The 23,329-nt window shown below is 39.8% G+C and overlaps 7 protein-coding genes across 7 annotated transcripts; 4 read left to right on the top strand and 3 right to left on the bottom strand.

Annotated features, from left to right (window-relative positions):
• Positions 1–493: 493 nt before the first annotated feature.
• On the bottom strand, positions 494–3,240 carry LOC101312094 (probable adenylate kinase 1, chloroplastic-like). Its single transcript, XM_004307385.1, has 4 exons — positions 2,777–3,240; positions 2,540–2,680; positions 1,391–1,663; positions 494–1,054 (listed from the first exon to the last, which is right to left on the bottom strand). Exons 1-4 carry the CDS (start codon positions 3,077–3,079, stop codon positions 911–913), a joined length of 861 nt encoding a protein of 286 aa, XP_004307433.1. The 5' UTR covers positions 3,080–3,240; the 3' UTR covers positions 494–910.
• A 143-nt stretch (positions 3,241–3,383) lies between these two features.
• On the bottom strand, positions 3,384–6,421 carry LOC101311799 (protein TONNEAU 1b-like). Its single transcript, XM_004307384.1, has 8 exons — positions 6,206–6,421; positions 5,758–5,890; positions 5,577–5,665; positions 5,354–5,476; positions 4,190–4,323; positions 4,060–4,085; positions 3,844–3,979; positions 3,384–3,646 (listed from the first exon to the last, which is right to left on the bottom strand). Exons 1-8 carry the CDS (start codon positions 6,290–6,292, stop codon positions 3,595–3,597), a joined length of 780 nt encoding a protein of 259 aa, XP_004307432.1. The 5' UTR covers positions 6,293–6,421; the 3' UTR covers positions 3,384–3,594.
• A 1,101-nt stretch (positions 6,422–7,522) lies between these two features.
• LOC101311514 (leukotriene A-4 hydrolase homolog) lies at positions 7,523–10,801 on the top strand. Its single transcript, XM_004307383.1, has 4 exons — positions 7,523–8,581; positions 8,887–9,120; positions 9,204–9,530; positions 10,269–10,801. The coding sequence occupies exons 1-4, from the start codon at positions 7,601–7,603 to the stop codon at positions 10,563–10,565; spliced, it is 1,839 nt and encodes a 612-aa protein (XP_004307431.1). The 5' UTR covers positions 7,523–7,600; the 3' UTR covers positions 10,566–10,801.
• Positions 10,802–11,479: 678 nt separating this feature from the next.
• On the top strand, positions 11,480–14,867 carry LOC101310746 (cyclic nucleotide-gated ion channel 1-like). Its single transcript, XM_004307381.1, has 6 exons — positions 11,480–11,656; positions 11,956–12,171; positions 12,398–12,684; positions 12,820–12,931; positions 13,017–13,298; positions 13,387–14,867. Exons 1-6 carry the CDS (start codon positions 11,600–11,602, stop codon positions 14,671–14,673), a joined length of 2,241 nt encoding a protein of 746 aa, XP_004307429.1. The 5' UTR covers positions 11,480–11,599; the 3' UTR covers positions 14,674–14,867.
• On the bottom strand, positions 14,837–18,848 carry LOC101311039 (uncharacterized protein YKR070W-like). The gene is made up of 12 exons (XM_004307382.1): positions 18,718–18,848; positions 18,514–18,617; positions 18,297–18,332; positions 18,094–18,167; positions 17,930–17,970; positions 17,399–17,470; positions 17,113–17,314; positions 16,697–16,792; positions 16,178–16,245; positions 15,590–15,794; positions 15,421–15,504; positions 14,837–15,238 (listed from the first exon to the last, which is right to left on the bottom strand). Exons 1-12 carry the CDS (start codon positions 18,828–18,830, stop codon positions 15,179–15,181), a joined length of 1,155 nt encoding a protein of 384 aa, XP_004307430.1. The 5' UTR covers positions 18,831–18,848; the 3' UTR covers positions 14,837–15,178.
• A 236-nt stretch (positions 18,849–19,084) lies between these two features.
• Positions 19,085–19,657, top strand: LOC101305995. Its single transcript, XM_004308768.1, has one exon. The coding sequence runs from the start codon at positions 19,085–19,087 to the stop codon at positions 19,655–19,657; it is 573 nt and encodes a 190-aa protein (XP_004308816.1).
• An 882-nt stretch (positions 19,658–20,539) lies between these two features.
• LOC101305707 lies at positions 20,540–21,151 on the top strand. Its single transcript, XM_004308767.1, has one exon. It carries the CDS (start codon positions 20,540–20,542, stop codon positions 21,149–21,151), a length of 612 nt encoding a protein of 203 aa, XP_004308815.1.
• The last annotated feature ends 2,178 nt before the right edge of the window (positions 21,152–23,329 follow it).

Below are 23,329 nucleotides of genomic sequence, written 5' to 3'. Positions count from 1 at the left end.
TACTTAAACGTCTATAGCTTTTAATGGTAGCAAGAAGGTATACACTATTTAGTGTGCTTCTCTTGTTTGTTTGTGAGGCTGGAATTTAGGGTTGGGGAGCCACCGCCGAACCAAGTGTATAGACATGAAAGGACAGCCACCAAGACATGTGGGAATGAAAATGAAAAGGAAAGCTATAGGTCGTCCTGTTTATTCTTAGTCTTTCTTCACAGTCATACATGGCTCCATACGAATTGCTTTTGTAGTTTAGAGAGGTGGTAGCATTTCTTGCATCTACATATGCTCACCTTTGTTATGTAAACATATGATATCGATCTTCTGTGTTTGTTTCTATGCAGATTTGGATATTTTAGTCATGCTGGAATTGCAAACTAATCAGTCTACAGGATTCAGCTCTGTGTTCATAAGAAGAGATTAAAACAGCTATGAATTTTCAAGTTGAGAAAAACTTTGCTTAATTTGGAGAAAAGGTGTGAATGTGATTTCATCATTTCATTTTCATGTCAACTCTGCGAAAGCATGCAGCAGGTAAACTTCAAGCTCACCTCCATTGAAAGGTGGCGGATCTCTTGAACAGACTTCACACTTCACACTTCACAATTCACAAACAATATTCATAAAAACTGGCAAAATAGGACTGCTATGAATACTTGCTTCCCATAAAAAGAATAATTGTTCAAACAACAACTTGACTGACCATCACAATGCTTACCTCCCCAAACTAGACCCACAGCAACTTATATAACTCGAAAGGAAATGGGCCTCTTTGTGCTTTTATTGCATATAGGAGTTTTTCCTTTCAAATTTATAATTAATGCACCAGCTTCCCTGACATGCAAAGAATGATTGATCTAGCTTTACTTTTCCTAACGGAAACCAACTTAATGTATATTGGTACCGAATTTACAAATCATGCTGCAGCAGATTGTTTATCGTCATGATCTTCCAGGTTTAAAGCTCGAAGCAGCTTTGGCCAGGATTCCGGAATCCCTCCGGGAAGATCAAACTCTAACAATTTTCCCCGACTGCGGTAGAACTCCTCTACAGGTTGACTCTGCAAGAACAACATAATATGAGAGACTCAAATCATTAGCTAAAACAAAATCCTAAAATTTTGTTATTGTTGCTGACTAGTGACTTTATAGTTATTCTCATTTACTAATGGCATAAGCATGTCTTCACAGCCAATGTCTAAATGCAGGCTCAACGTTGTCACATGTTCCAACGAATCAATGTTGGCATAATAGCCTTTTCATGAACTTTGTCTATATATGCACAGAAACCTCCTACAGGACTATACTCTAGTTAGTTGCTCAGCCATGTACGATACACTACTTAGTTGCTTCTTGAAATGATGGAAGAGGACACTCCAAAGATGCATAAACAATACCTTTTCATTATAAATATGTAGTCGTCTCTTGACAACTTCTTCAGTGTCATCAGATCGTGAGATGAGCTTTGATGCACAATGTGAAGGCGGAAGAAGTGGAGCCATGTACATGCTAGGGTTCCCCTCCTCAGCTTTAATGTCAATAGTGGCAACATTGTAGTTTCCTCCACACTCGCTACAAATCCTTCTTCCAAGGCACTTTGCAAGCAAAGCCTCTTCACGAAGCTTTAGGTTGATTACCAAGTCGATTTCTGTTACTCCCTCTAAAATTTCCTGTAAAGTTACAAAACCTTAGAAGGCAAATCATAACTTATAACTGAATGAAGGGCATGGGGACAGGTAGGGTAGAATTAGTGGAACGTCAGGACATAATTGCCATCACACAAAAAGCAGCACAAGCCATTGGAGCCATTTTAAAAGTAAAGAAATTCACATGCAAGACCTGAAAAGTCCCACTGCATCAGGACACTAGTGAAATCACAGTGTTCATGTAATGTTCAATGAAATTTGTACTCAAACTTTAAATTATGCGGGAATTCAACATGCAGAACTGAGGAATGGGTCTCTTTTATACGTAAATGAACTTATCTCTGTTCACATCAAGCTAATGCGATTAAAACCAAAGTAACTTAAAAAGCTAAGTACAACATGACTTCCATAAGCAAACATATTGCAAAGGGAAACCGTGTTGCAAACACAGACCGGCAGATTCAAAAGATGCATAAGCTATAAAACCAACAGAAGCCAGACAGAAATACCATAACCATGTCATCAGGATACTCATTTTACAGCTACAACACAATAACCAAGCGATCACTCCTCACACACCCTAGGTTCATGTGTACATTTCAACTCGACGAATCTCAACTAATCCCTAGCAGCAGCAACTTACCCTCTAAGTGCCAATTCGATCACGCCACATCTCCACTCTAGAACATCCTCTCACGCCTTTCTTGTAAGATCAATGTCCCAACAAGAATTCAAATATCTTTCACCCTCATTACAATGCCATGGGAAACAGTGACAACACCATTCACACGATTCATACCTTACCTTTAAACTTCAAATCAAAACCGCATAAATATACTAAACAACTAACAATTAACAAGTAAAGCTACATTCTTGATCAAGATTCTATGGAAAACTCACCGCCTGCCGAATCGTGCGAGGGAAGCCATCAAGAATAAAGCCAGTTTCACCCTTAGCTGCGCTGTCTTCAAGACGCTTGGACAGCAAGTCTATTATAATCTCATCCGAAACCAACTTTCCTTGATTCACAACCTCCTCAAGCTGCAAATTGCTCTCAAATTTCAATCAAATTCTCCGAAATTGAAGAAAAAGTCTATCAAAACGACTGGAATTGGGAAAGTTGAAAACCCTAAGCACCTGGTGAGCTAGAGGACCTTTGGAGGAGAGCTCGTCGCGGACGAGATCGCCGGTGGCGATGTGCGGCACGCCGAGGAGAGTCGACAGTTTAGAGGCGTAGGTGCCTTTGCCGACGCCGGGGCAGCCGAGGAAAACCCACTGGACATTTCTGTCCTTGACGTCTCGCTGTAAAGGAAGCACCGCCGCCGCCTTGGGGTCAATTTCGGAATTTCGCCACGACGACGACGACGACTGGAAGCTCCGGACGACGAAGCGGTCTAGTCCTGCCGCTCTCAGTCTCAGAACGCGGCTCAGAACCGCCATGGGAGGAGGAGGAAGGAGAAGGAGGGAAGGCAAAAGTCAATTATTTGATGAGTGCTGCGATAGAAAGCAGAAAAAGAGAGAAGAAGACTTGTGTTTGGGTTTCTGGCTTTTCCTAAAAGCCAGGAGACTTCAGCTTTTGAGCTTTTCGCGTTTTAGAAACGCGCCACGTTATAAATGTTTGTCCATTTTTCTTTTCTTTTTTATATCAAACGTCCCGGGGCAAACCATGATTTGACACGTCTCGAGTTCGTCTCCATCTAAAGGCCAGCACATTTAACATCTGAAATTGAAATGAGAATGAGAATTTGCAAGCAAGAAAGGATTACTGATATTAAGTTTTTTTGAAGAGGGTCAAAATTGAAATTAAATAAATACAGATGAACACTCGAAAAGCGCACTAGATGAAATCAGAGTACAGTATGATCTTACATAAAAATTACTATCATCAAAGGATGAAAATACAGAATAAAATACAGGTGCAGTTATACAGAGGCTGTCATCATCACTTGATTCAGCTACATCTGGTCAGACCTGCTGTCATCCTCACTACTTCCATCTCCGGCGTGCCTGCACAGTCACATAAAGTACATAAAGCTTAGAACACAATGCACATGAACTATGAGTGCGAGACTGAAACAATGCACATGAACTATTGAGTGGCTGACTGTCCTCAGATACAGTTGCTGCTGAACTTCAGTTTTATTCGGAAATAAAGTGTTTCCTGATGTTTATGTGAATATTAGTATTAGGAATTGAGAACGTACCGCCAGGATGTGGTTAGATTTCGAGCTTTTTTATCCAATTGAAGGTTTTCCATGGCTTCCGGAAGTTCTTCATTGTCATATCTCCAATTGTACTCATCTTTCCTGTGGCTCGACATGGAGGATCCACCTCTTCGATCTGAATGCGAGATTGTATCAGATAGAGAACAAAGGCAAGCAAATAGATGGAGGACATAAGAAATAAGAATTTTCACTCACCAGATGACTGGGAAGCAGCACCAGGCCTATCATTAGCACATAACAAAACTAATATCAATTAAGAGTTTTAAGAGAAATACAAAAGGAGACAAAATCAATACAAAAGATTCAAAGCAGTAGGGTTCAGCACCTTCCCAGTGGAGGTAAGCCTCCAGCAACAGATGACGAAGAAGGTCTTCGCATGTTCCTAGAGTCTAAATTAGATAAGGCCTCTGCTTCTGAAGCAGTTAGCCTCCTTCCAGTACCCCTTGCTTGAGACAAATTCTGTACATACAAGCTCTAATTGTTAGAACTCAAATAAAGGAAAAACTTGCCAAACAAACAATCATGTAGGCAACGAAGGGAAAGATCAGTTTTCAGTATGCATGCAAAATCATTAAAAATGGTTACTTTTTAATATCCTTCTAGACTTGCACTTCAAGGAACCCAACTCTGGGGATTACCAACTCCTGTCATATGTATATTTCAGGGACATTGATGTATAGGCACTAGTTGCACTTATCAGCTCAATTCTACAAAAGACCTGTACCCACAATATGATTAAACTAGCATTACTGTACATAGTTGTTCAACCACTAGCAATGCTGTACATAGTTGTGCTCAATACACGATGAACACGGTATCTATTTACTTCATGGCCAATCACTTTGTGAACCCCAAGGGCATTCCTCTTCATAGATCTATAGGATGCTATTTCCTAACTTTTACACATGTACATGGCTAAAAGTTTCTTTATAAGACTTTCTTCAATAGTCAAATGACAGACAAAAAGTTATTCCTTATCAATACCAAATATCAAAAAACTTGCATTTGGGCAATGTGAAACTGACTTATATAGCACAGAACCAACGCCTCAATGATTTCTAAAGCTTTTATCCAACAAGAAGTTTTAAATCAAAACCTGATCTAAATACTTTTTATAAATTCAACACAAGTATGGAAGGCAGAAACATGCCCCCCAGTTAACTTCATACATATACACATTTCCTTCTGGGCTGAAAAACTAGGGTTAAGGTGTGCCAATATAAACAATACATCATGGATCAATCAACAGCATTTGATTCATCATTAGACACAATAATCAGGGAAAGGTACCTCAGAGCAAATAAAATGTTCCCATGTAAGACTACAGTCTCAATGCTAATTGAATCAAACTAAACAGCTTTTGTTCAAAGCAGATAATAGCAAACCTCAAACTTCAAAAATCCTTTAAAACGTTCCCATGCAAGACTACAGTCTCAATGCTAATTGAATTAAACTAAACAGTTTTTATACAAAGCAGATAATAACAAACCTCAAACTTCAAAAATCCTTCAAGCACATCCAAAAGCAAAGGACCACTATCCCCATTTCTGTTAAGGTCATATCCATTCTTATTACTGAAGTCCTTCAACTCAGCTTTCCAGGAATCCTTTTGCTGCCATTCAATACCAACATTGTTAATACACAAACAACACTCTATTTCAAAACATATTCAAAAGCTCAAAACTTTCAGCACCAAAAGTCCACTTGATTACCAAATTACACTCGGGCAGATAAACTTTCATCGTGTGGTTCAGCTGCGCCCAGTCTAAGTACTCGCATACCAATGCCGTAAGCAACCTCCCTACAATGACAATGCCAAATTAAGCATACAAAACCGAAAAGCACAATCAAACACTCATTTAAGCAATGACAAGCCTGGGATTCGTCTCGCACCCGAAGGAGAAGCATGAAGCTGCTTAGCACGATCATTACAGCTACCCAATAGCGCCGGAGGCAAGCCTTCGTCTTTCTCAATCTCCTTGTCCTCCTCTTCAATCGCCTCAAACACACTTGCTCTCAGCTCAGCCTACAAAAACAAACCCAAACAATCAACTTTCCACATCAAAATTCAAGCTTTCCTATTCACAATAACACCAAAACTTCCACTAATCACAAATCACAGCCTAATTTCCCAAAACAAGGATCGCATTCCTAAATTCCCAAGCTACAAAACCCTAGACCGAGTCAACCGAAAATGGGCCCCCCCATCTCAGAAATGAACCCAATGAGGAAAAACCTCGTTCCGGGTCAAATTAAGCTTCGAATTCAAACTGGGTAGATCGAAAGGCGAAAGCTTTAACGAAATGAGATGGAAATGGAGGGTAAAAGTGGAAATTCGTACCCGGATCTTGGCGAGGACGCCCTTCTTTTCGAGGGTCCGAGTGACGAGGGTCTTGAGGTCCATCATCTCCCTCGTGTAGTCGTCCATTTTCTGGGGTTTCTAGGGTTTCAGTGAGCTTGTGTTTGATAAGAGAGAGCTTCTCTCAGACGCTCTCTTTGGGAAAGTTTTGAACTTTCAGAGCATGAAGAAGAAGATGGTTTTTTTTTTTTTTCCCTTAGTTTCTGAGAGAGATGGAGTTTTGTAATAATGGGTTTAGTTTAGATTTTGATGCAATGTAGGCTCCACTGGGCTAAGAAAATGATCTTGTATGATGTGGGCCTAATCCTTAACTAAAGCTCTAGGATTAGCCTCTCTAATTACTCGTATCGGATATATGGGGCGAATTCGGGTCGGGTCGGGTGTTGTTTGTTCGTAAACGGTTTAGGTTCGAGCGAACCAGAGATTTGAACCGAACTTGGCTTTTGGTTAGTGTTGGTCTATTGAAACGAACCGATTAGGTTATATAGAGATGGGATCGGGCTATAGAGGCGCTGAAGCGTAGGATTTGAGCATACTGGGAGATGACTATGTGGATTAGACAGTAATGTTCACCTGATCAGTAATTGACCAACAGATTTATGATCGGTCACCATTGGATGTAAATCTAAGAGTGAAGAGAATTATTTTTAAGTTTAGTTATTTTGTTTTCAACATTTAGATGTAAATCTAACGTGACTGATTATGAATCTCTTAGTCAATTACTAACCAGATGAACACTACTGTGTGAGTTGGATCGAAATTGATTTTTCGAGTTTGATTAGTTATTTTCCCATTATTTTAATATAAAATTTGAACTAAATTGAATGTAGATCACATAATTCCAGTTTGGTGTAGATCTAGAGTAACCTTAATGAATTTGACTCGTATATACAATGTTGACAACCATAAGATCACATGATTCAAGTGAGTCATTGCATCTACTATGTAACTCCTTGGGCCCTTACTTTACATCTCAAATCTATGTGGGTAAATCATACCATGCTTTGCAACAAAACCCAACTATATTTCTTTTTGGTCAAACTATACTGTTAAGCGAAAAAAAAAAAAAAACCCTCAAAATGTATACCATTAAAAATCTCTAACAACTTTGGACCTTGAGATAGAAGCAAAGAATTATGCTAAAGAAGAGATAATCATAAAGTTAAACCAAAAGCATCTATTTTTAAATGTAAAAAGTTACCACATCCTTATCCTACAGCCGCCCGTATCCGATACCTCCCTCCAAATTCCATTTTCTCCCTCCAAAGTTTAAAAGCCCAAAAAAAATAAAAACCCTGACAGCGTCTTCCCCCAAATTCGATTTTGACTTCACTTCTCACTCTCTCTCTCTGCAAAACCCTAGCTCAGATTTCTCCGATGGCTCCGATCGACCCTCACTCGTTCACCGATTCGACTCACCCACTCGCCACCCACATTTCCCTCTCTCTCTTCTTCGACTTCTCCTCCTCCCTCATCCACGCCTCCGCCCTCCTCACCCTCCCCTCCCCTTACTCCGGCCCACTCTCCCTCGACGCGCGTGGCCTCACCGTCCTCTCCGTCCTCGACCCCCTCACCTCCTCCCCCCTCCCTTTCTCTCTCTCCTCCCCCGAACCAATCAAAGGCTGCCACCTCACCCTCACTCTCTCCAACCACTCCTCCGTCGTAATCGTCTACACCACCGCCCCAACCGCCTCCGCGCTCCAGTGGCTATCTCCGCCGCAGACGTTCAACAAGACGCTCCCGTTCGTCTACACGCAGTGCCAGGCCATCCACGCGCGGTCGGTTTTTCCTTGCCAGGACACCCCGGCGGCGCGTGTGTGCTACTCGGCGCGGCTGAACGTCCCGTGCCAGCTCTCCGCGGTCATGTCGGCGCGCCACGTCGACCGGAGGGACCCGATCGCCGGGGAGGGATCACTGCTGGCGTGCGGCGACGGCGCGTGGTGCGCGGAGGGGCGGACGGTGGAGGAGTTTGTGATGGAGCAGCCGATTCCGCCGTACCTGTTTGCGTTCGCCGTCGGGGAGCTGGGGTTCCGGGAGGTGGGACCGAGGACGAGGGTTTACTCGGAGGCGGTGCCGGCGGTGCTGGAAGCGGCGGCGAAGGAGTTTGCGAGCGCCGAGGACATGATCAGGCAAGGGGAGGCGTTGTTTGGGCCTTACGAGTGGGAGAGGTTTGACTTGCTGGTGCTGCCGCCGAGCTTTCCCTACGGCGGAATGGAGAATCCGAGGATGACGTTTCTGACGCCGACGGTGCTGAAAGGTGACTCGAGCGGCGCTCAGGTGGTGGCGCATGAGCTGGCTCATAGCTGGACTGGGAATTTGATCACTAACAAGACTAATGAGCACTTCTGGTTGAATGAGGTATCACATCATCACTGGTTTCATATATTTGTACATTCATAGTTGGCATTTGCATCCAAAGGATGCATAGATATTGCTTGTTTCTTTGCATTTTTGGTTTGCATAGATATTCGGATGTTAGGTTTCTTCAATTTATTTATATATCCGCATTGGTTTGAGGTTAATTTTCGACTAAAAGATATGGCCTAGGAGAATTTGGATAATGCATCGGAGGTTGCTGATATATTGAGTAGCTTGCGGTTGATTATGTGTGTCGATGTCTGTTTTTTGCAAGTGAGGTGAGCTTGTTATTGTTGTTATGACAGGGTTTCACCACGTATGCGGAGAGAAGAATTGTTGAGGCCGTGCAAGGTGAGGACAGAGCAGCATTGAATATTGGAATCGGTTGGAGGGGTTTGAATAAGGGAATGGAGAGGTTCAAGGATAACTTGGAGTTTACAAAGCTGAAAACCAACCAGGAAGGAGTGGACCCAGACGATGTGTATTCTGAAGTTCCATATGAAAAAGGTTTCCAGTTTCTGTGGCGCATTGAACGTCAGGTAGGTTGATTATGACCTCTTTGACTATTGACATTGTCTTATAAAAGGGTTTTGATTGTAGTTGTTTGCTCTGGAATATTAAGGTTGGAAGGCCTGCATTTGATGAATTTACGAAGAAGTATATTGCCACCTTCAAGTTCAAATCAATCGATACTGAAACATTTCTCGAATTTCTGAAAGCAAACCTACCTGGAATAGAGAAGGAGATTGACTTGACTCTGTGGACTGAGGGCACTGGTATCCCTCCTGATGCCTATGAACCAGTTTCCAGCATCTATACAAAGATTATATCAATGGCAAATGAATTTAAGCTTGGTAGGATGCCAAGGGAGGATGAAGTTGCCGATTGGGGGGGAATGGAGTGGGAGCTCTACTTGGAGAATCTGCCGAAATCTATTGAGGCCTCACAGGTAGTGTTGAGTTCCTTCTCTTCAACAGCTAATATCCCGTTGATTTTTTGTGAATTAATTTATAACGGCCTGCTATATTCCTTCATTTAGTAGCACTTTATTCTTTGTTTGTATGAAGTTGCACTTTCCACGGACTACTTTGATCTCTGCAAGGGAGTACACTCACTTGGTCATTCTTTTGTTTCTTAGTCTATATCAAGTTATACAGATCACTATAACGCACAGACCGCTCTCTTTGTATACATCAATTTTTTCTGTCATTAGTGGACTATGTCTAAGGATGTATCTGAATTGAAAAGTGAATCAGTTTTTAGATGGCTAGTAACTGGGTGTAGACGTTTAGATTTGTATTTTATACAAAAACTGCACTTTGTTTTGTGGACACTCATAAGCTATTAGACTCGAATTAGTATTTAGAGGTGATTGACTTCATACCTTGTTGTGTAAAGATTCCAGGAGTTGGACTGCCAAACTTGGTATAGTTTTTGTGAAGCCTTGATTCCTTGACCTTCTAGGAACTATGAAACATTCTTTTTCTCATTTATAACTTTAAAACATTTGTTTCAGACATAGTTTATCATTTATATTTATCATCTGCTTATGACAATTTATCTTATTTCCTCGGGACAAAACATTGTACAAATGTCCACATTAGCACATAGGATGCTTTAGTTTCATTTGATTTCTTTCACATGTCGGTTTTCTATTTTCTGAATGTATAGTTCTATGTATGTGCAGATTTTAGACTTGAATGCTCGCTACAGTCTGTCTGAATCAAAAGATTATGAAGTGAAGGTGGCATTTCTTCTGCTGGCAATTGCTTCCAAGTGCAAAGATCATTATGCTGAGGTGGAAAAAACTTTGAAGGCAGTTGGAAGGAAGAAGTACCTTGTCCCACTATACACTGCTCTTGTAGAAGGCCCTGGTAAGGAAGAGGAGAAGATTTTGGCCAAGAGGGTGTTTGCAGAGGCTCGCGATACTTATCACCCTATAGCTCAAGGTGTGGTTGAGACGATCCTTAGCAAGCATATCTAGAATGGGATGTGAGAACTGTAAGTCACAGGACGAACTGAATTCCTGAAGCTAATCGTTGTTGTGGTTGTTGTCTATGTTAATCTCTGAGATCTCTAGGCTAGTCTTGACTGCTAATTTTGTCGAACACTTGCATCTTCATTGATGCCTTTTGCTGATATGATCTCGTAGATAAAAAATAATGCTTTAATTTTGTAGTCATCTACTTTGTAAGGTTGGATGTGATAATATCGAATCATATTAGTCTTGATTAATGTCTGGCTCTCATATTATTGCAGTTGCTTTAGGGGTTTGATATCATAATCACTGGTTAATTTGTTAATCTAATTCTGAGAAAAGTTGGACATATAACAAGTAAAATTAAAAATAATAAAACGAAAAGGAAGCACCAAACAAGCAAAGTAGACTTGGATACAGAAGTAGAGTAGTTTGCTAGATGTATTGATACATTCAGGTACCGTATTTCAACCCGTATAACTTTCCTAACTATACAAAGGAAAAGTTGATTCCTCCACAATGAGTGAATAACTTGTAAAAAGGAAAAGCTTGATTGATAAGTGTAGCAACCCTCATCCACAATCAGAGGATATGTGGATTTTATTTTAAATGGGAGACATCTGCTTTTGCTGCATTATCTTGCAGATCAGCTAGCTAGCTGGTGGGGCAGATTCAGTTGGTCAGTATATGCCTTATCTCCCTTGCTCCACCCTGTAACTAGGTTTATGGCTAACCCCGAAGACCATCCGGCGTTGTTGGTCCTCGGAAAGCACTACTGGAGTAAGATATTTGTAGTATCATGTATGTTTGCTGTCATGCTGGATCCGATGTTCCTCTACATTCCTGTGATCAATCAAGACCAAAGTTGTTTGGGATTTGACAAAAATCTGAAGGTGGCAGCTCTTGTTTCACGATTAGTTACAGATATCTTCTATGCAATAGATATTCTTGTTCAAGTTTATACATCTGAACATCGTCTGCGTCTAATCCACGAATTTGGAAAGAGGAAGTATTCTTCTTTATTGCCAACAATAGTTAAGATGGTTTGGCACTCATATATTATCATTGACATTTTAGCTATCCTTCCCTTCCCACAGGTAAGAATCTGAGCTCGATCTTCTAATTTGGAGTTTAATCGTACATGCTAAATGGATATGAAGTTATCATAAAGCAATTTGATGAATAATACCTTAGTAACTAAGTAATTCTTTTACATATCCTCCATTACAATTTCGTACACCAGTAAACCATAATCACTGGCCGAATAAACTAAACTTTCTTAAAATTTCTTGTCCATCAAATAATATTTGTTTGCTTAGTTTTTATCCTACCATAATCAGCTTTAATTATTGGTACTGCCACACTGGTATGAGTGGTATCAATGGATTGAGTGCAGGTATTGATCTTCATCTTCTTTTCAAAAATGAGGAGCTCAAGATCTTTCAATGCAAATAAGTTTATTATGAACTTTTTCCTGCTGGTGCAATATGTGCCACGAGTTTTTCGCATCTACTTATCGTGTAAAGAACCTAAAAGATCTGCCGATGGAGAGAGTACTGCAATATGGGTTAAAGGTCTCCTCAATTTGTTCATGTATATCCTCGCTAGCAACGTAAGTTTCATCACAATTTCATCTTCTCCCATCTGAAAACAATCAGACTTAATTTCTTTCTTCCTATCCGTGTAGTCTGTTAGAAGACAAAACACAACATGTTTTGAAGTTCTTTCTTGTTTTTACTTCTCATTACATTATTTGATTTCAAACTTTTGAGTGGTCGGTACTTTGCTCCAAATTTTCTCTGTAACTGTTTTAATTGTTTAACTTTTTGCTCATTCAGGTACTTGGAGCCGTATGGTACTGTTTTGCTATTCAAAGGATGTTAGTTTGCTGGCAACATGCTTGTCAAATTGTAAATGGATGCGACATTAGTACTTTTAGCTGCCATGAACATCATTCATTTACAAATATCACATTTCTAAATAGTTTATGCCCTATAGATACGCCAGACTCGAAGCTCTTCGATTTTGGCATATTTCTTGGTATCCTCCAATCTGGTATACCTAAATCAACAAATTCTCTCCTGAAGTTGACGAACTGCTTCTGTTGGGGCCTGCGAAATTTGAGGTATATTTTGAGATAGCTAGAAAAATGATGGTTTCATATGTTCTTACTTGGAGGCTTGGAGCATATTGAACTTTTCACTTGATCGAGGTTTGTGATATGATTTAGTTGATATATTGCTGCATGTGCATTTTGCAGTTCTCTTGGTTCAAACCTTCAGCCAAGTACGAATATATGGGAAAACATTTTTGTGGTCTTTACTTCTGTAATTGGCTTGCTACTCTTTATATATCTCATAGGAAATTTGCAGGTTCGTGCGAGTCTCTATATGTGATACTTCCTTGAACTTAACTATCCTCTTGTTTGCACTCTCACATAGTTTGTATGTTACACAGACATATATGCAATTGGAGACTGCAACAAAAGAATCACATAGACACGAGAGGAACAAGAAGAGAAAGAGGGATCTGATAGGTCAAGAGATAGAATTGTGGCTATCGAAATCTTTGGTGCCTATGAGATCGAGGGATAATATAAAGTCGCAAATCCTAGAAAGAGTACAAGAAGAACTTGATGACAACCGCAATATCAGTGGTCTGGATTATATTCTCTCTACTCTTCCCTTGCCACTTCGAATGTATATTAAAGATTGCTCGCCTTTGAATAGGCTGAAGAAGGTAACCAACTAGCTAGTTTTACTATGAAACATTCAGTTACTAAAAATTAATGATGTAATATATTTGATTGTTTTATTTTTTTAAATAGGTGCCAGTGCTTCAAGACATGGATGAAGAAGGGTTGAAGGCAATATGTGAGCATCTTGAGCCTATGAAGTATACAGACGATATCATTATTGAAGAGGGCGAACCACTTCAACTGATGCTCATTATTGTAGAGGGAGTTGTAAAGATTGAAAAGAGCATATGTTTTAGTAATTTGCAACGAGGTGCCGGGGAATTATGTGGAGAGGAACTTCTATCTTGGCCAGCATTGATCTCATTTCCTGATATACCCTCAGCAACTGAGTCTGCTAAGGCAATAGGTGATGTTGAAGCCCTTGTTTTAATGGCCAGTGATATGGAAAGTGTAGGGAGTAAGTTCTCAAGGCACTTCCAAGAGTACAGCAACTCTAGAGGTCGACTGCATATTCATCTACAAAATGTTGGGGCAGCAATCTTTACTGAAAAGGACCTCAAGAATGCTACAAATAACTACCATGTAAGTCGAGTACTTGGTGAAGGAGGCTCTGCAACAGTTTACAAAGGAATACAACTAGATAATTCAGTGGTTGCCGTAAAGAAGATCAAAAGTTTACTTGGAACATTAGGAGTTAATCTTGTTACAACGGAGATGATTGCTCTTGGTTATATCAACCACAAAAATGTGGTGAGACTCATAGGATGTTGTTTGGAGACCAAACCTCCTTTACTGGTGTTGGAGGGCATCACAAATGGCAGTCTGTACGAGCACATTTATAAAACAAACGGCAAAGGATCACCGCCACTGACATGGGAGTTGCGAATAAAAGTAGCAGTGGATATAGCAAGAGCACTAGCATACTTACATTCCGCCACACCAATGATCATACATCGAGATGTGAATTCAGCAAATATACTAATAGATGAGAATCACACAGCAAAACTGATAGACTTTGAACTTGCAAGATTGGTTGCTGAAGACCGAGATCCTATTTTTACTTTAATAAGAGGGACACTGGGATACATGGACCCTGAATATGTTCACTCGAACACACTAACGGCAAAGAGTGATGTGTATAGCTTTGGAATTGTGCTTATGGAGCTACTAACGAGCAGAAAACCAGTGTCTCTTGATAGGCCCCAAGGAGAGAGACACCTAGCAGATATCTTTGTTGCTTTAGTAGACGAGGGTCGCGTGGGTCGTATACTTGATCATAAAGTAGTCAGTGGCGGACATTTTAAGACAGCTATAATAGTGGCGGGCATTGCAGAAAGATGTGCACGGTTTAGAAGAGAGGAAAGGCCTTCCATGGAAGAAGTAGCCACTGAGCTGGAGGTACTGATGGGAATTTGATCACTAAAAAGGACAATTGTACACTTTTGGTTGAATGAGGAACCACATTTCTCATTCCGTTGTGTCTTTGGGTGTATGTTACATTCATTTGGGTTTGAATTTGGTAGAAATGTATCGTCAATAATAGCATATAGTCAATAATACATTACAAAACTGAGAATCACTTTGGAGCTGAACTTAGAGTTTAGATTGATCACATTCTCATGAGGGGTACAATTAACAGACATAGGGTATCTTCAAGTCAAACTTGGTTCCTGAGGAATACAGTTACAACCCTGAGCGCCTGAATATTTTCGATCAAAGAGTAAACGTGCTTTGTCTGTTCAGTGGAAGGATTCTTGAGACTGACAAAAGTGGCCGATATTGCAAATGTCTAAGGTCAAGAAAGGAGGAAAATAGGCTCACTAATGATGAGATGAATTGTCGTTTTGTTTCAGTTTGAGCTAATAGTTGCAGAAATACCACTTGATCTCTCCTGCCCGAAGCTTCTATTTACTGGGAGGGGTTAAAAAGTTCCTTCCCTTTTCAGAATGAAGTCCACTGCCTCTTCTACAGTATCCACAACCTACAGAAACAACAAAATGTGCAAAAGAATTTATAAGAAACCATATACCCAAAACAAAAGCATATTACACAGTTTCAGACTTGCAGGAGACAAACTAACTCTGAAACCCATTTCTGTACATTTTTCCGTCTTACATAAATATCTCCACAAGATGAATTTGATTGCATTTCTCTACTACTCACCATATCTGCTGGGAACTCCTTATGATTATCTTTTCCCTTAAAAACACCAGTCCTTGTCAAAATAGAAAACCAGGGATGTCCGGCCTGATTAGTAAGGTGAGGTGATTTGTTAAAAACATCCAAAACTAGAGGTAGTAAGAGTTTTTCACCATATGGAAAAACGGCATACCTGTTGAGCACCTTTGACATCAACCAAAGGGTTGTCCCCAATCATATATAGGGTTCTAAAACCATGTGAATGGGAGCATCCACTATTTGTAATATGATCATCATATTGAGATGGTCGAAACTCTGCCAACAAAGCTTCAGAGTTCTTAAATACAAACGGATTGGGCTTCCCGAAAGATACATATTCCAAAGTACTATGGTGAATCCTGCAGCAAAGCCAAAATGGATTAAGCTATGAAGTTACTTTTATGAACTGCATAAAAGATAGTAGATCATTTGTTCCTAAACATTCATTTATCAGTCTGTGAGGCACGGATGTCTTACAGTTCAAGATTCAAATTCTATTGGTAAAAAGTAATTACCCAAACCGAGTTGATTATGATAAGTTTTCTTTGCAAGCATATGGAACTTGTGGGTAACTGACTATACTGATGAAGCAAAGGCTTTCCAAGATGGGTAACAAACAATCCATTTCCATGTAGATCATCACAGGTTCACACCGAAATATCTGGTTATCAACTTGTGAAGATCGCTGTGCTGGTTTATAAATAGTACATGGAACATTTGAACATGACAAAGTCTCACCTACCTGTTGAAGATGCTTTCTAGAGCAATTCTGAAAGCACCCATTCCAAGTCTTTGAGAAGGAAATGCAGCCTGCATGTGAATCAGTAAGCAATTGATCAGTGCACACCCGTGATTCATACTATCATGTAAACCTTACAGTTGAAAAAGATGAGGGATTTGTGGTTATAAGGGAAGTAATTGCATCCTCTTTTGATGCTACTTTTCTGAAAGTCAAGGATATGGAGAAAACCATCCGAATAGGACCGTTTTGAATAGCATGACATTGCACACCAAGATACTCAATGGCATCGTCCATGATTCAATAAAACCCAACAAGTAGATCCCATACTTGAGCAAAACCTGTCAGATAAGGACTAAGGGAATAGTACTGAAACTTCTAGCATGCTGGCTAATAAAAAAGTAAAAAATAAAAAATGGGTGTCCTCTATCAGTTTGTTTTGATGAAAATTTATGTAAACTAGACAAATATTGCTTCTAAGATAAGCATTTAGAGCATGTTTGAAGAATCAGAGTGACCAACCTGATATTCAAGGTCATCTGCGGCAAAATAAAGGGGTGGCTGATTGCCATTCTTCCATCCAGGAATCCCTCCAGATCTTAAAATATCACAGAGAACCTGATTCAATGCTTGAATAAGCTCAAAGGTTTTATTGGGGCACAAACAACCAAGCACGGATAATAAGACGATGCATAGAACAAGTCACAAGTATAATGTCACATGCATACTGTTCTAGACTTCTAGAAGGCTCGTGACTTATCATATATGTAAATTTAGTTCAGAATTAAATTTCTCAACCCACTGCATGTTCCCACCCTTATTACAAGCATATGTTGTACATCCATACTTAGCATTCCCCAATATATTAATACTGCACTATAAGCAAAAAATAAAATAAAAAAATAAAATAAAAATAAAAAAGAGAGCTGAAAACATACCTGAATGTCCCTGCCCCAATCTACAGGATCACTAACGACAAAAGCAGCACTAACCCTGTCCGAGTATACATCATATCTTGGCACTGATTCCTCCAAGTGGCTACTGCAATACAATGCCTCCTTAGTTCTCCACATCTTATATTGAGCTACCGGGTCAATATCTTTGAAGTAGGATGCATACTCATCTAATGAGAGAACTTTTCTGCCACCACAGATTAGCTATTTGTTACCTTTTACGTGTAGCAACAGATGGTATCAATTCTTAACTAAGAGTAGCTAGACTTACTTGAAACCATACTCTGACATTACAAGAGCTGGTTCCCCTTTTCCAACAGCAACAATCAATTCATTCTCATATCTGAAAACAGATAAATGGCCAAAACCAAAGATGATGAAAACAGGCATTGCATTGTGTCAACTGAACATTAAAAATAACTATCACCTTACTACAAACAGCACCTAGAAGTCTTTTTGATGTGCAAAACCATAAAATGAAATTCTGTTTTGGTGATGGTAATTGCATGAAATTATATAAAAAAAAATGTCAAATAAGATGCTGTGCAAATGATATAACTTAGCTGAAGTCTAATATGAAATCATGCCCACTCAACCCAATTGTCAACCTGGATGCCTTGTTGGCATAACGTTTCATTGATAACTATGCTATGATTCCTAGGATGAAGTCATTTAACTCAAAGATAGTAAATAAGGACACCCAGTCTCCACTATCAGACAGGTTTTAACTCCAAGGATGAGCATATCAACCAAACTTAAAGACTTATGTAGAGAAAAAGATCCAAGTGACACTGGCATATACCTCCTCAACAAGGTTCTAAAAGGTGTGTGACCCTGTACGACCTGCATCCGGAAGAGAGCTATGCCAAAGTTTCCATCAGCCAAACGCAGTCCCATAAATTCGAGACAACACAACCATAAATTTGACACCTTTGTACCAGAACAACTAAATGTTGAGAATCTTACCTGAGAAGGCAGGATATTGACTCCCAGAACTTCACTTAGTTCAGCAGCTCTTCTCGACTCCGGGATGCCACCTCCTGATCAACAGACACTTAAGTGTTAAATCATCAATTGTCAGAAAGAAATACTTAACAAGTTAAATCAACCAGAAAAATCACTAGATATATTACGACATACTAAACCACATAACAACTTAGCCAACTTACCATTGGTCAAAAACACAAACGGAACCTTCAAATTACCTACACAAAGTAGCAGCATTTCAATCAAAGTCAGATATTCATCACCAAACTAATTCACTCTACACAAAAATAGAAACTCGATCAAAAACATGTACATTCACTAATCAATCTACTCTCTATTCCAACTAGCTAATCAGAATTGAACCTCATCAAATCATACAGAAAATGAATCAAACTTTACCGGAATCTCCATACAGCTTCTTCAAAGCTTGAGGAGAGCCGCCGATCGGAGCACGGCCACCGAGAATAACTCCGTCAATGTCAAACGCAATTCCGAACGAAGACCTGCAGAATCAACCAAACATATGAATCAAATTCTATACACTTTCTCAGAATCCAAGCACAACAATTTCATATGAAACTCGGAATTGAGATTCTGACTCACCGTGGTTCAGACCTGCACTCAATCCTAGACTCAGAGGAGTACAGATGCGACCGGAACGGAAACGGCAGTCGGATTTTGCTCCGAATCGCCGTCCGGTATCTCATCGGCGACATGTCGTTCTCTCTCTCTATCTGCGCGCTTCTGTAACAGTTTAACCGTCACACATTTTGTGTGGGCGGAGAGATATATAAAATGACAGTTATGCCCTTTCATGCCGGTGGATTATAAAAAATTAAAAATATAAAACTTGCTATGTCCCTTTCCTTTAAGGAAACGGAGAGCACTCGGCTTCGTTTATAAATAACACATTTCAGACACAGGGAGGAGAAGCCTCGAAACACATTTCAGAGTTGAGTGAGAGAGCAAAATGGAAACCACAAAGGCTCCTTCTTTGGTTGAGCTATGCATCGAAACCGCGATAGATAATCGCAAGTATCTTGGGGATGTTGGAGATGTGGATTTCAAGTTTCTTGAGCAGATCTTGTCACACTGTTCCAAGGAGCAGTTGATGCATATAGAGAAGAGAACAAAGGGTAGGGATTTGAGTCCCGTGACCGACAAGTTCTGGAAGAGAATTTTTCGGCAGGAGTTTGGAAGTAAAGCCACTGATGAGTTGATCCAAAATATTGAGGAGGCCAAAAAGATGAAGCAAAAGAAAATCAGTTACACATGGTTGAAATTGTACCAGGCCAAATTGAAGAAATTGGAAGAGGAGGAGAATGAGGTGGGTGAACGGGTGAAACGGCTGTATGAGAAAGACGGTGCTCGGAAGCAAAGTCGCCAGGTTCGGGTTTGTAACAAGGTTGAACCATCACGCAAGAGGAAAAGTAATTTTGGTGGACAAAACCAACCGATGAGCAAAGTGAGGAAACGGTTTCAAAATTGTCTCGAGGTGAGGAATGCCAGAGCTATGAAGACGAAGAAAGCTACTAATTATTAACTGTTCCTCTCATGAAAAAGTCTTTTGAAGCAACAATATATGTTTGGCAGCTTCAATCTTCTCAACTTTTGTTGATCGATGTTCATGATTTTCTTTATGTAAATATTTTTTCTATTTTCTTCAGTTAATGGTCCAAATGATCTTGCTATCAGAATGCTTTTTGTAAAGGAGGATCATACAAATTGTGTCTGTTGAAACTAGCAAAGATTACTTTGGTAATTAATGTATAATTAATCGAAAGAGGATACTTACAGACCTGTTCAAAAGAAAAAAGTCCAATCATATATACCATTTATCTTTATACAGAATATCACAGATCACCACGTACTGTAATGTTTCAAGAGCAACTCTAAACTGTATGATGCAACAACATACGGAACTTAATCTATTCCTTCCCACATACATACTACACTAGCTAGCTAAGACTCAAGAACTGAACTTTTTCCATATTGAAAGTTTTTTTGTTTTTTTACGAGTTAATAACTAACAACACTAATTATATTGGAGTTTCTCGTAATCAAATTGTTGAATTTAGTCAATAGGGTAACTTAGCTTAACTAGTGTTAGAAACTTGATTTTTGGAGTTTGAGAGATTCTAAATTTTAGAATGGAAAATGGAAACTATGAAATTAACATTATTTACAGTGGAAATGGAAACTATTTTATTTTTTATTTGAGAAAACTCTATCCCTCTCCGTTAAGGAAATGGAAACCTGATTGCATTTGCCGGCCCAATCCATTTAGGAAAAGGAAAGCTACCTCAGTTTCCTTACAAACACAACTCCAAATGTCCTCCTCGTATCAAGAAAATTCCAAATGATGTCCTTCATCAAAATCCCCAAGTCCTCTCTCTCTAACTCAAACCCTAAAGTTGAAGCCACCATGGTCAGACCTTCAGCTCACCCCACCAACCACACTCTCAAATTCCTCTACAGCTACGGCGGCAAGATCCTCCCTCGTCACCCCGACGGCAAGCTCCGTTATCACGGCGGAACAACCCGCGTCCTCGCCGTGCCCCGCTCCATCTCCTTCCCCAAGCTCTTGTTAAAGCTAGAAGAGCTCTGTGGCGCAACCGTCGTTCTCCGTTGTCAACTCCCAACCGACGACCTCGACACCCTCATCTCCATCAAGAACGACGAGGACCTCGCCAATATCGTCGAGGAGTACGACACAGCCGCCACGCCGTTGAAGATCAGAGCCATCCTTTCGCTCCTCCCCGCCAAGAAACCTCCGTCATCTTCGACGTCGTCCTCGAAGTCTTCATCTTCAAATCACAGTGGTGGTACTACATGTGCCTCCGGATCCTCCATGCCGTTCCCGAAGGAGCGTTGCCCTTGTCCCCGTCCAGTTTCTCATACGGTGGCGTTTCAGCGAGCTCCAGCAGCAGTTTGCAAAGCTCATCTTCACTGTGCTAAGTACCATGCTCATGCAAACCCTAGCCGTCTCTGTCACGTCAACAACAATAACACACCATGTCCATATGCATGGAAGTAACGACGCCTTGGAATCTTGGATGTGAGAGACAAGTAGGACAGATTAAGTCCCATATGCCATGGTCAATAAAGAGATCGAATACCAAGAATCCAAGAAACGAAACAGAAGAAGAAAAAAAAAGAGAGAAAGAAATTAATAGATCGAGTATATATTTAGTTATTTATTTAAAGAAATGTAATCGTTCAGTTTCCTATAAAGAAACAATATATGGAAACTTTGTAATCGTTCATTTGGCTAGCTGATGTATGGAAACTTTGTGACAAAAACATATCTGAGTTCAGTGAGATCAAAATGGGAACCGGGAAAGGCTAGCTCCTTCTTTGGTTGATCTTTGCTTCAAGGTTTTAATATCTTGGGGATGTGGCATGGTAACGTGGATTTGAAGTTTTTGAGCAAATTTTGAAGCACTGTTCCTAGGAGCAGTCAGCATATAGAAAAGACTCAGAAGAGCACAACACAAAGTGTTGTTTGTTGTTCATATTTTTCTTTATGTAAACATTTTGAACTATTTAGTCCTAGAACCTCAAAGTGTTTGATCATGTATATCCGGTGATCATTGGTCTTTAATTACTGATCTAAGTTGTGTTGTACAAACGAGTTGCCATTCAATTATAGATACAGATGATCTAAGGACAAAATGGATGTGAAAAGAAAAGGGAAAAAACATAACGGAATTGAAACATTATGCAGATGATAATATCTTCTTCTTGTGATAGTTATTTAATCATGGTATTATTCAGCGTGATCATTCGGAGCCATAATGCATGGTCAGTATCTTGATCGATCACCCATAAGTAATCTAATTAAGGCAAGTTTAATTTGCATCTTGAATAATGAATATCGATGCACCCAATCAAGATATTTGTCCATTGAATCAGACATCTTTAGTCTTTGGCTGCATTGTATCATAATAATACGGGGAGTAGATGTGGTTTTACTGAGGACTTGATTAGGTGCTTGCTGAACCAAAAGGCCCTTATAATATATACATGAATCTCTATTGGTCAAGTATTTTTCAAGTACGTAAAGGTGTAGTCTCAGGATGAGATTTGATCGAGAAAAGAGCACTATTGTAAACTAGTAGAGGCTAGTAAATTTGGTTGACTGAGAATTACTGAGTGACATCGAACCTATTGATTGCGATGACTCGTGAGTCACGTTCTTGATTTATCGTAACCTATTTATCTTGAGCTTTTCTGCAATGAATATCTTATATCTGAAGTTTTCAACTAGCTACAAGTTTGTGAAACACGTACGTGCTCAGCTCTTTCTATTGTTTTCAAAGCTCTAAGGGTCAGTGGTGCTGCGCTATCTTCCTGTGTAGCAGATGAATCTAAGAATCATTGCCGCTCTAGATGCATGGTTGCAGAATGTTAAAATCCAACACAGAAGGTCATGAGCTATGACTGCTATGTCATGAGTGGTTACTTTCAGCTAGCTAGAGGGGTAATCACTGATTATGACATTATATCAGTATATGGATATCTTGCTAAGCTCCTGTTTTGTTTTTTACGCGCAAATATATGGTTGACCTATGACGGTGAGCTATCATTTCCCATGAACCACTGTACCAGATAAATCTAAGAACTGCTGCCACCCTGGTATATATACTCAATGGTTAACAAACAAGTTCCATCTAAAACTTAATTATAATCCTAACTAGATGGCTACACAATGCTTATGGTCAAAGGATTAAGGTTATGGGCTATCGGTTAAGTGGTTTATTTCAAGTTTTCGACTAGAGTTCAACTCGCACTGATACTTAGCTCCTCTTATGTTGTTTAGGCTCAATGTTTTTTTTGTTTTTTTGATAAGATGTTTAGGCTCAATGGTTGGTCTTTGGCACTACTAAGTACTAACATCATTTTTGATGTATAGGTGGATCTAAAAACTATGACCACTAGTATTTTTAAAGGCTAACAAACAAGTCCCGTCCAAAACTTCACTGTAACATAACAGTAAAAGAGATGTTTAAATGGCACTTATCAGCTATCCAAAAATTTCTCATTCGGTTTTTTATGGGAAAATTTGAGAAAAAATTTCCCACTGACACTCTAAGAATGTTATCCCCACTAACAAAATTTTCAACAATTTAACTATTTTTGCTGACTAAATTACCATTGTTTCTTATCTCTTTCGCATATGTCTCTTTTATATTTCGTATCCTCTCTCTCTCTC

This window comes from Fragaria vesca, linkage group LG7 (genome assembly GCF_000184155.1).
Source record: "Fragaria vesca subsp. vesca linkage group LG7, FraVesHawaii_1.0, whole genome shotgun sequence".
Taxonomy (NCBI): domain Eukaryota; kingdom Viridiplantae; phylum Streptophyta; class Magnoliopsida; order Rosales; family Rosaceae; genus Fragaria; species Fragaria vesca.
This window is presented reverse-complemented; position numbering and strand designations above follow the sequence as displayed.

Coding starts and splice junctions, on each gene's coding strand:
- LOC101311514 (XM_004307383.1), top strand. CDS start 7,601: ATGGCTCCGATCGACCCTCACTCGTTCACCGATTCGACTCACCCACTC. Junction 8,582..8,886: donor AGCACTTCTGGTTGAATGAG/GTATCACATCAT, acceptor TTGTTATGACAG/GGTTTCACCACGTATGCGGA. Junction 9,531..10,268: donor AATCTATTGAGGCCTCACAG/GTAGTGTTGAGT, acceptor ATGTATGTGCAG/ATTTTAGACTTGAATGCTCG.
- LOC101305707 (XM_004308767.1), top strand. CDS start 20,540: ATGGTCAGACCTTCAGCTCACCCCACCAACCACACTCTCAAATTCCTC.
- LOC101310746 (XM_004307381.1), top strand. CDS start 11,600: ATGGTTTGGCACTCATATATTATCATTGACATTTTAGCTATCCTTCCC. Junction 11,657..11,955: donor CTATCCTTCCCTTCCCACAG/GTAAGAATCTGA, acceptor GATTGAGTGCAG/GTATTGATCTTCATCTTCTT. Junction 13,299..13,386: donor CTTTGAATAGGCTGAAGAAG/GTAACCAACTAG, acceptor TTTTTTAAATAG/GTGCCAGTGCTTCAAGACAT.
- LOC101305995 (XM_004308768.1), top strand. CDS start 19,085: ATGGAAACCACAAAGGCTCCTTCTTTGGTTGAGCTATGCATCGAAACC.
- LOC101312094 (XM_004307385.1), bottom strand. CDS start 3,079: ATGGCGGTTCTGAGCCGCGTTCTGAGACTGAGAGCGGCAGGACTAGAC. Junction 2,681..2,776: donor AAGGTCCTCTAGCTCACCAG/GTGCTTAGGGTT, acceptor AGCAATTTGCAG/CTTGAGGAGGTTGTGAATCA. Junction 1,055..1,390: donor TACATATTTATAATGAAAAG/GTATTGTTTATG, acceptor TTGTTCTTGCAG/AGTCAACCTGTAGAGGAGTT.
- LOC101311039 (XM_004307382.1), bottom strand. CDS start 18,830: ATGTCGCCGATGAGATACCGGACGGCGATTCGGAGCAAAATCCGACTG. Junction 18,168..18,296: donor GTTTGTGTTTTTGACCAATG/GTAAGTTGGCTA, acceptor TCTGTTGATCAG/GAGGTGGCATCCCGGAGTCG. Junction 15,795..16,177: donor CTAGAAAGCATCTTCAACAG/GTAGGTGAGACT, acceptor GCTTTGCTGCAG/GATTCACCATAGTACTTTGG.
- LOC101311799 (XM_004307384.1), bottom strand. CDS start 6,292: ATGGACGACTACACGAGGGAGATGATGGACCTCAAGACCCTCGTCACT. Junction 4,086..4,189: donor GGCTTACCTCCACTGGGAAG/GTGCTGAACCCT, acceptor TGCTAATGATAG/GCCTGGTGCTGCTTCCCAGT. Junction 3,647..3,843: donor AATCTAACCACATCCTGGCG/GTACGTTCTCAA, acceptor GTGACTGTGCAG/GCACGCCGGAGATGGAAGTA.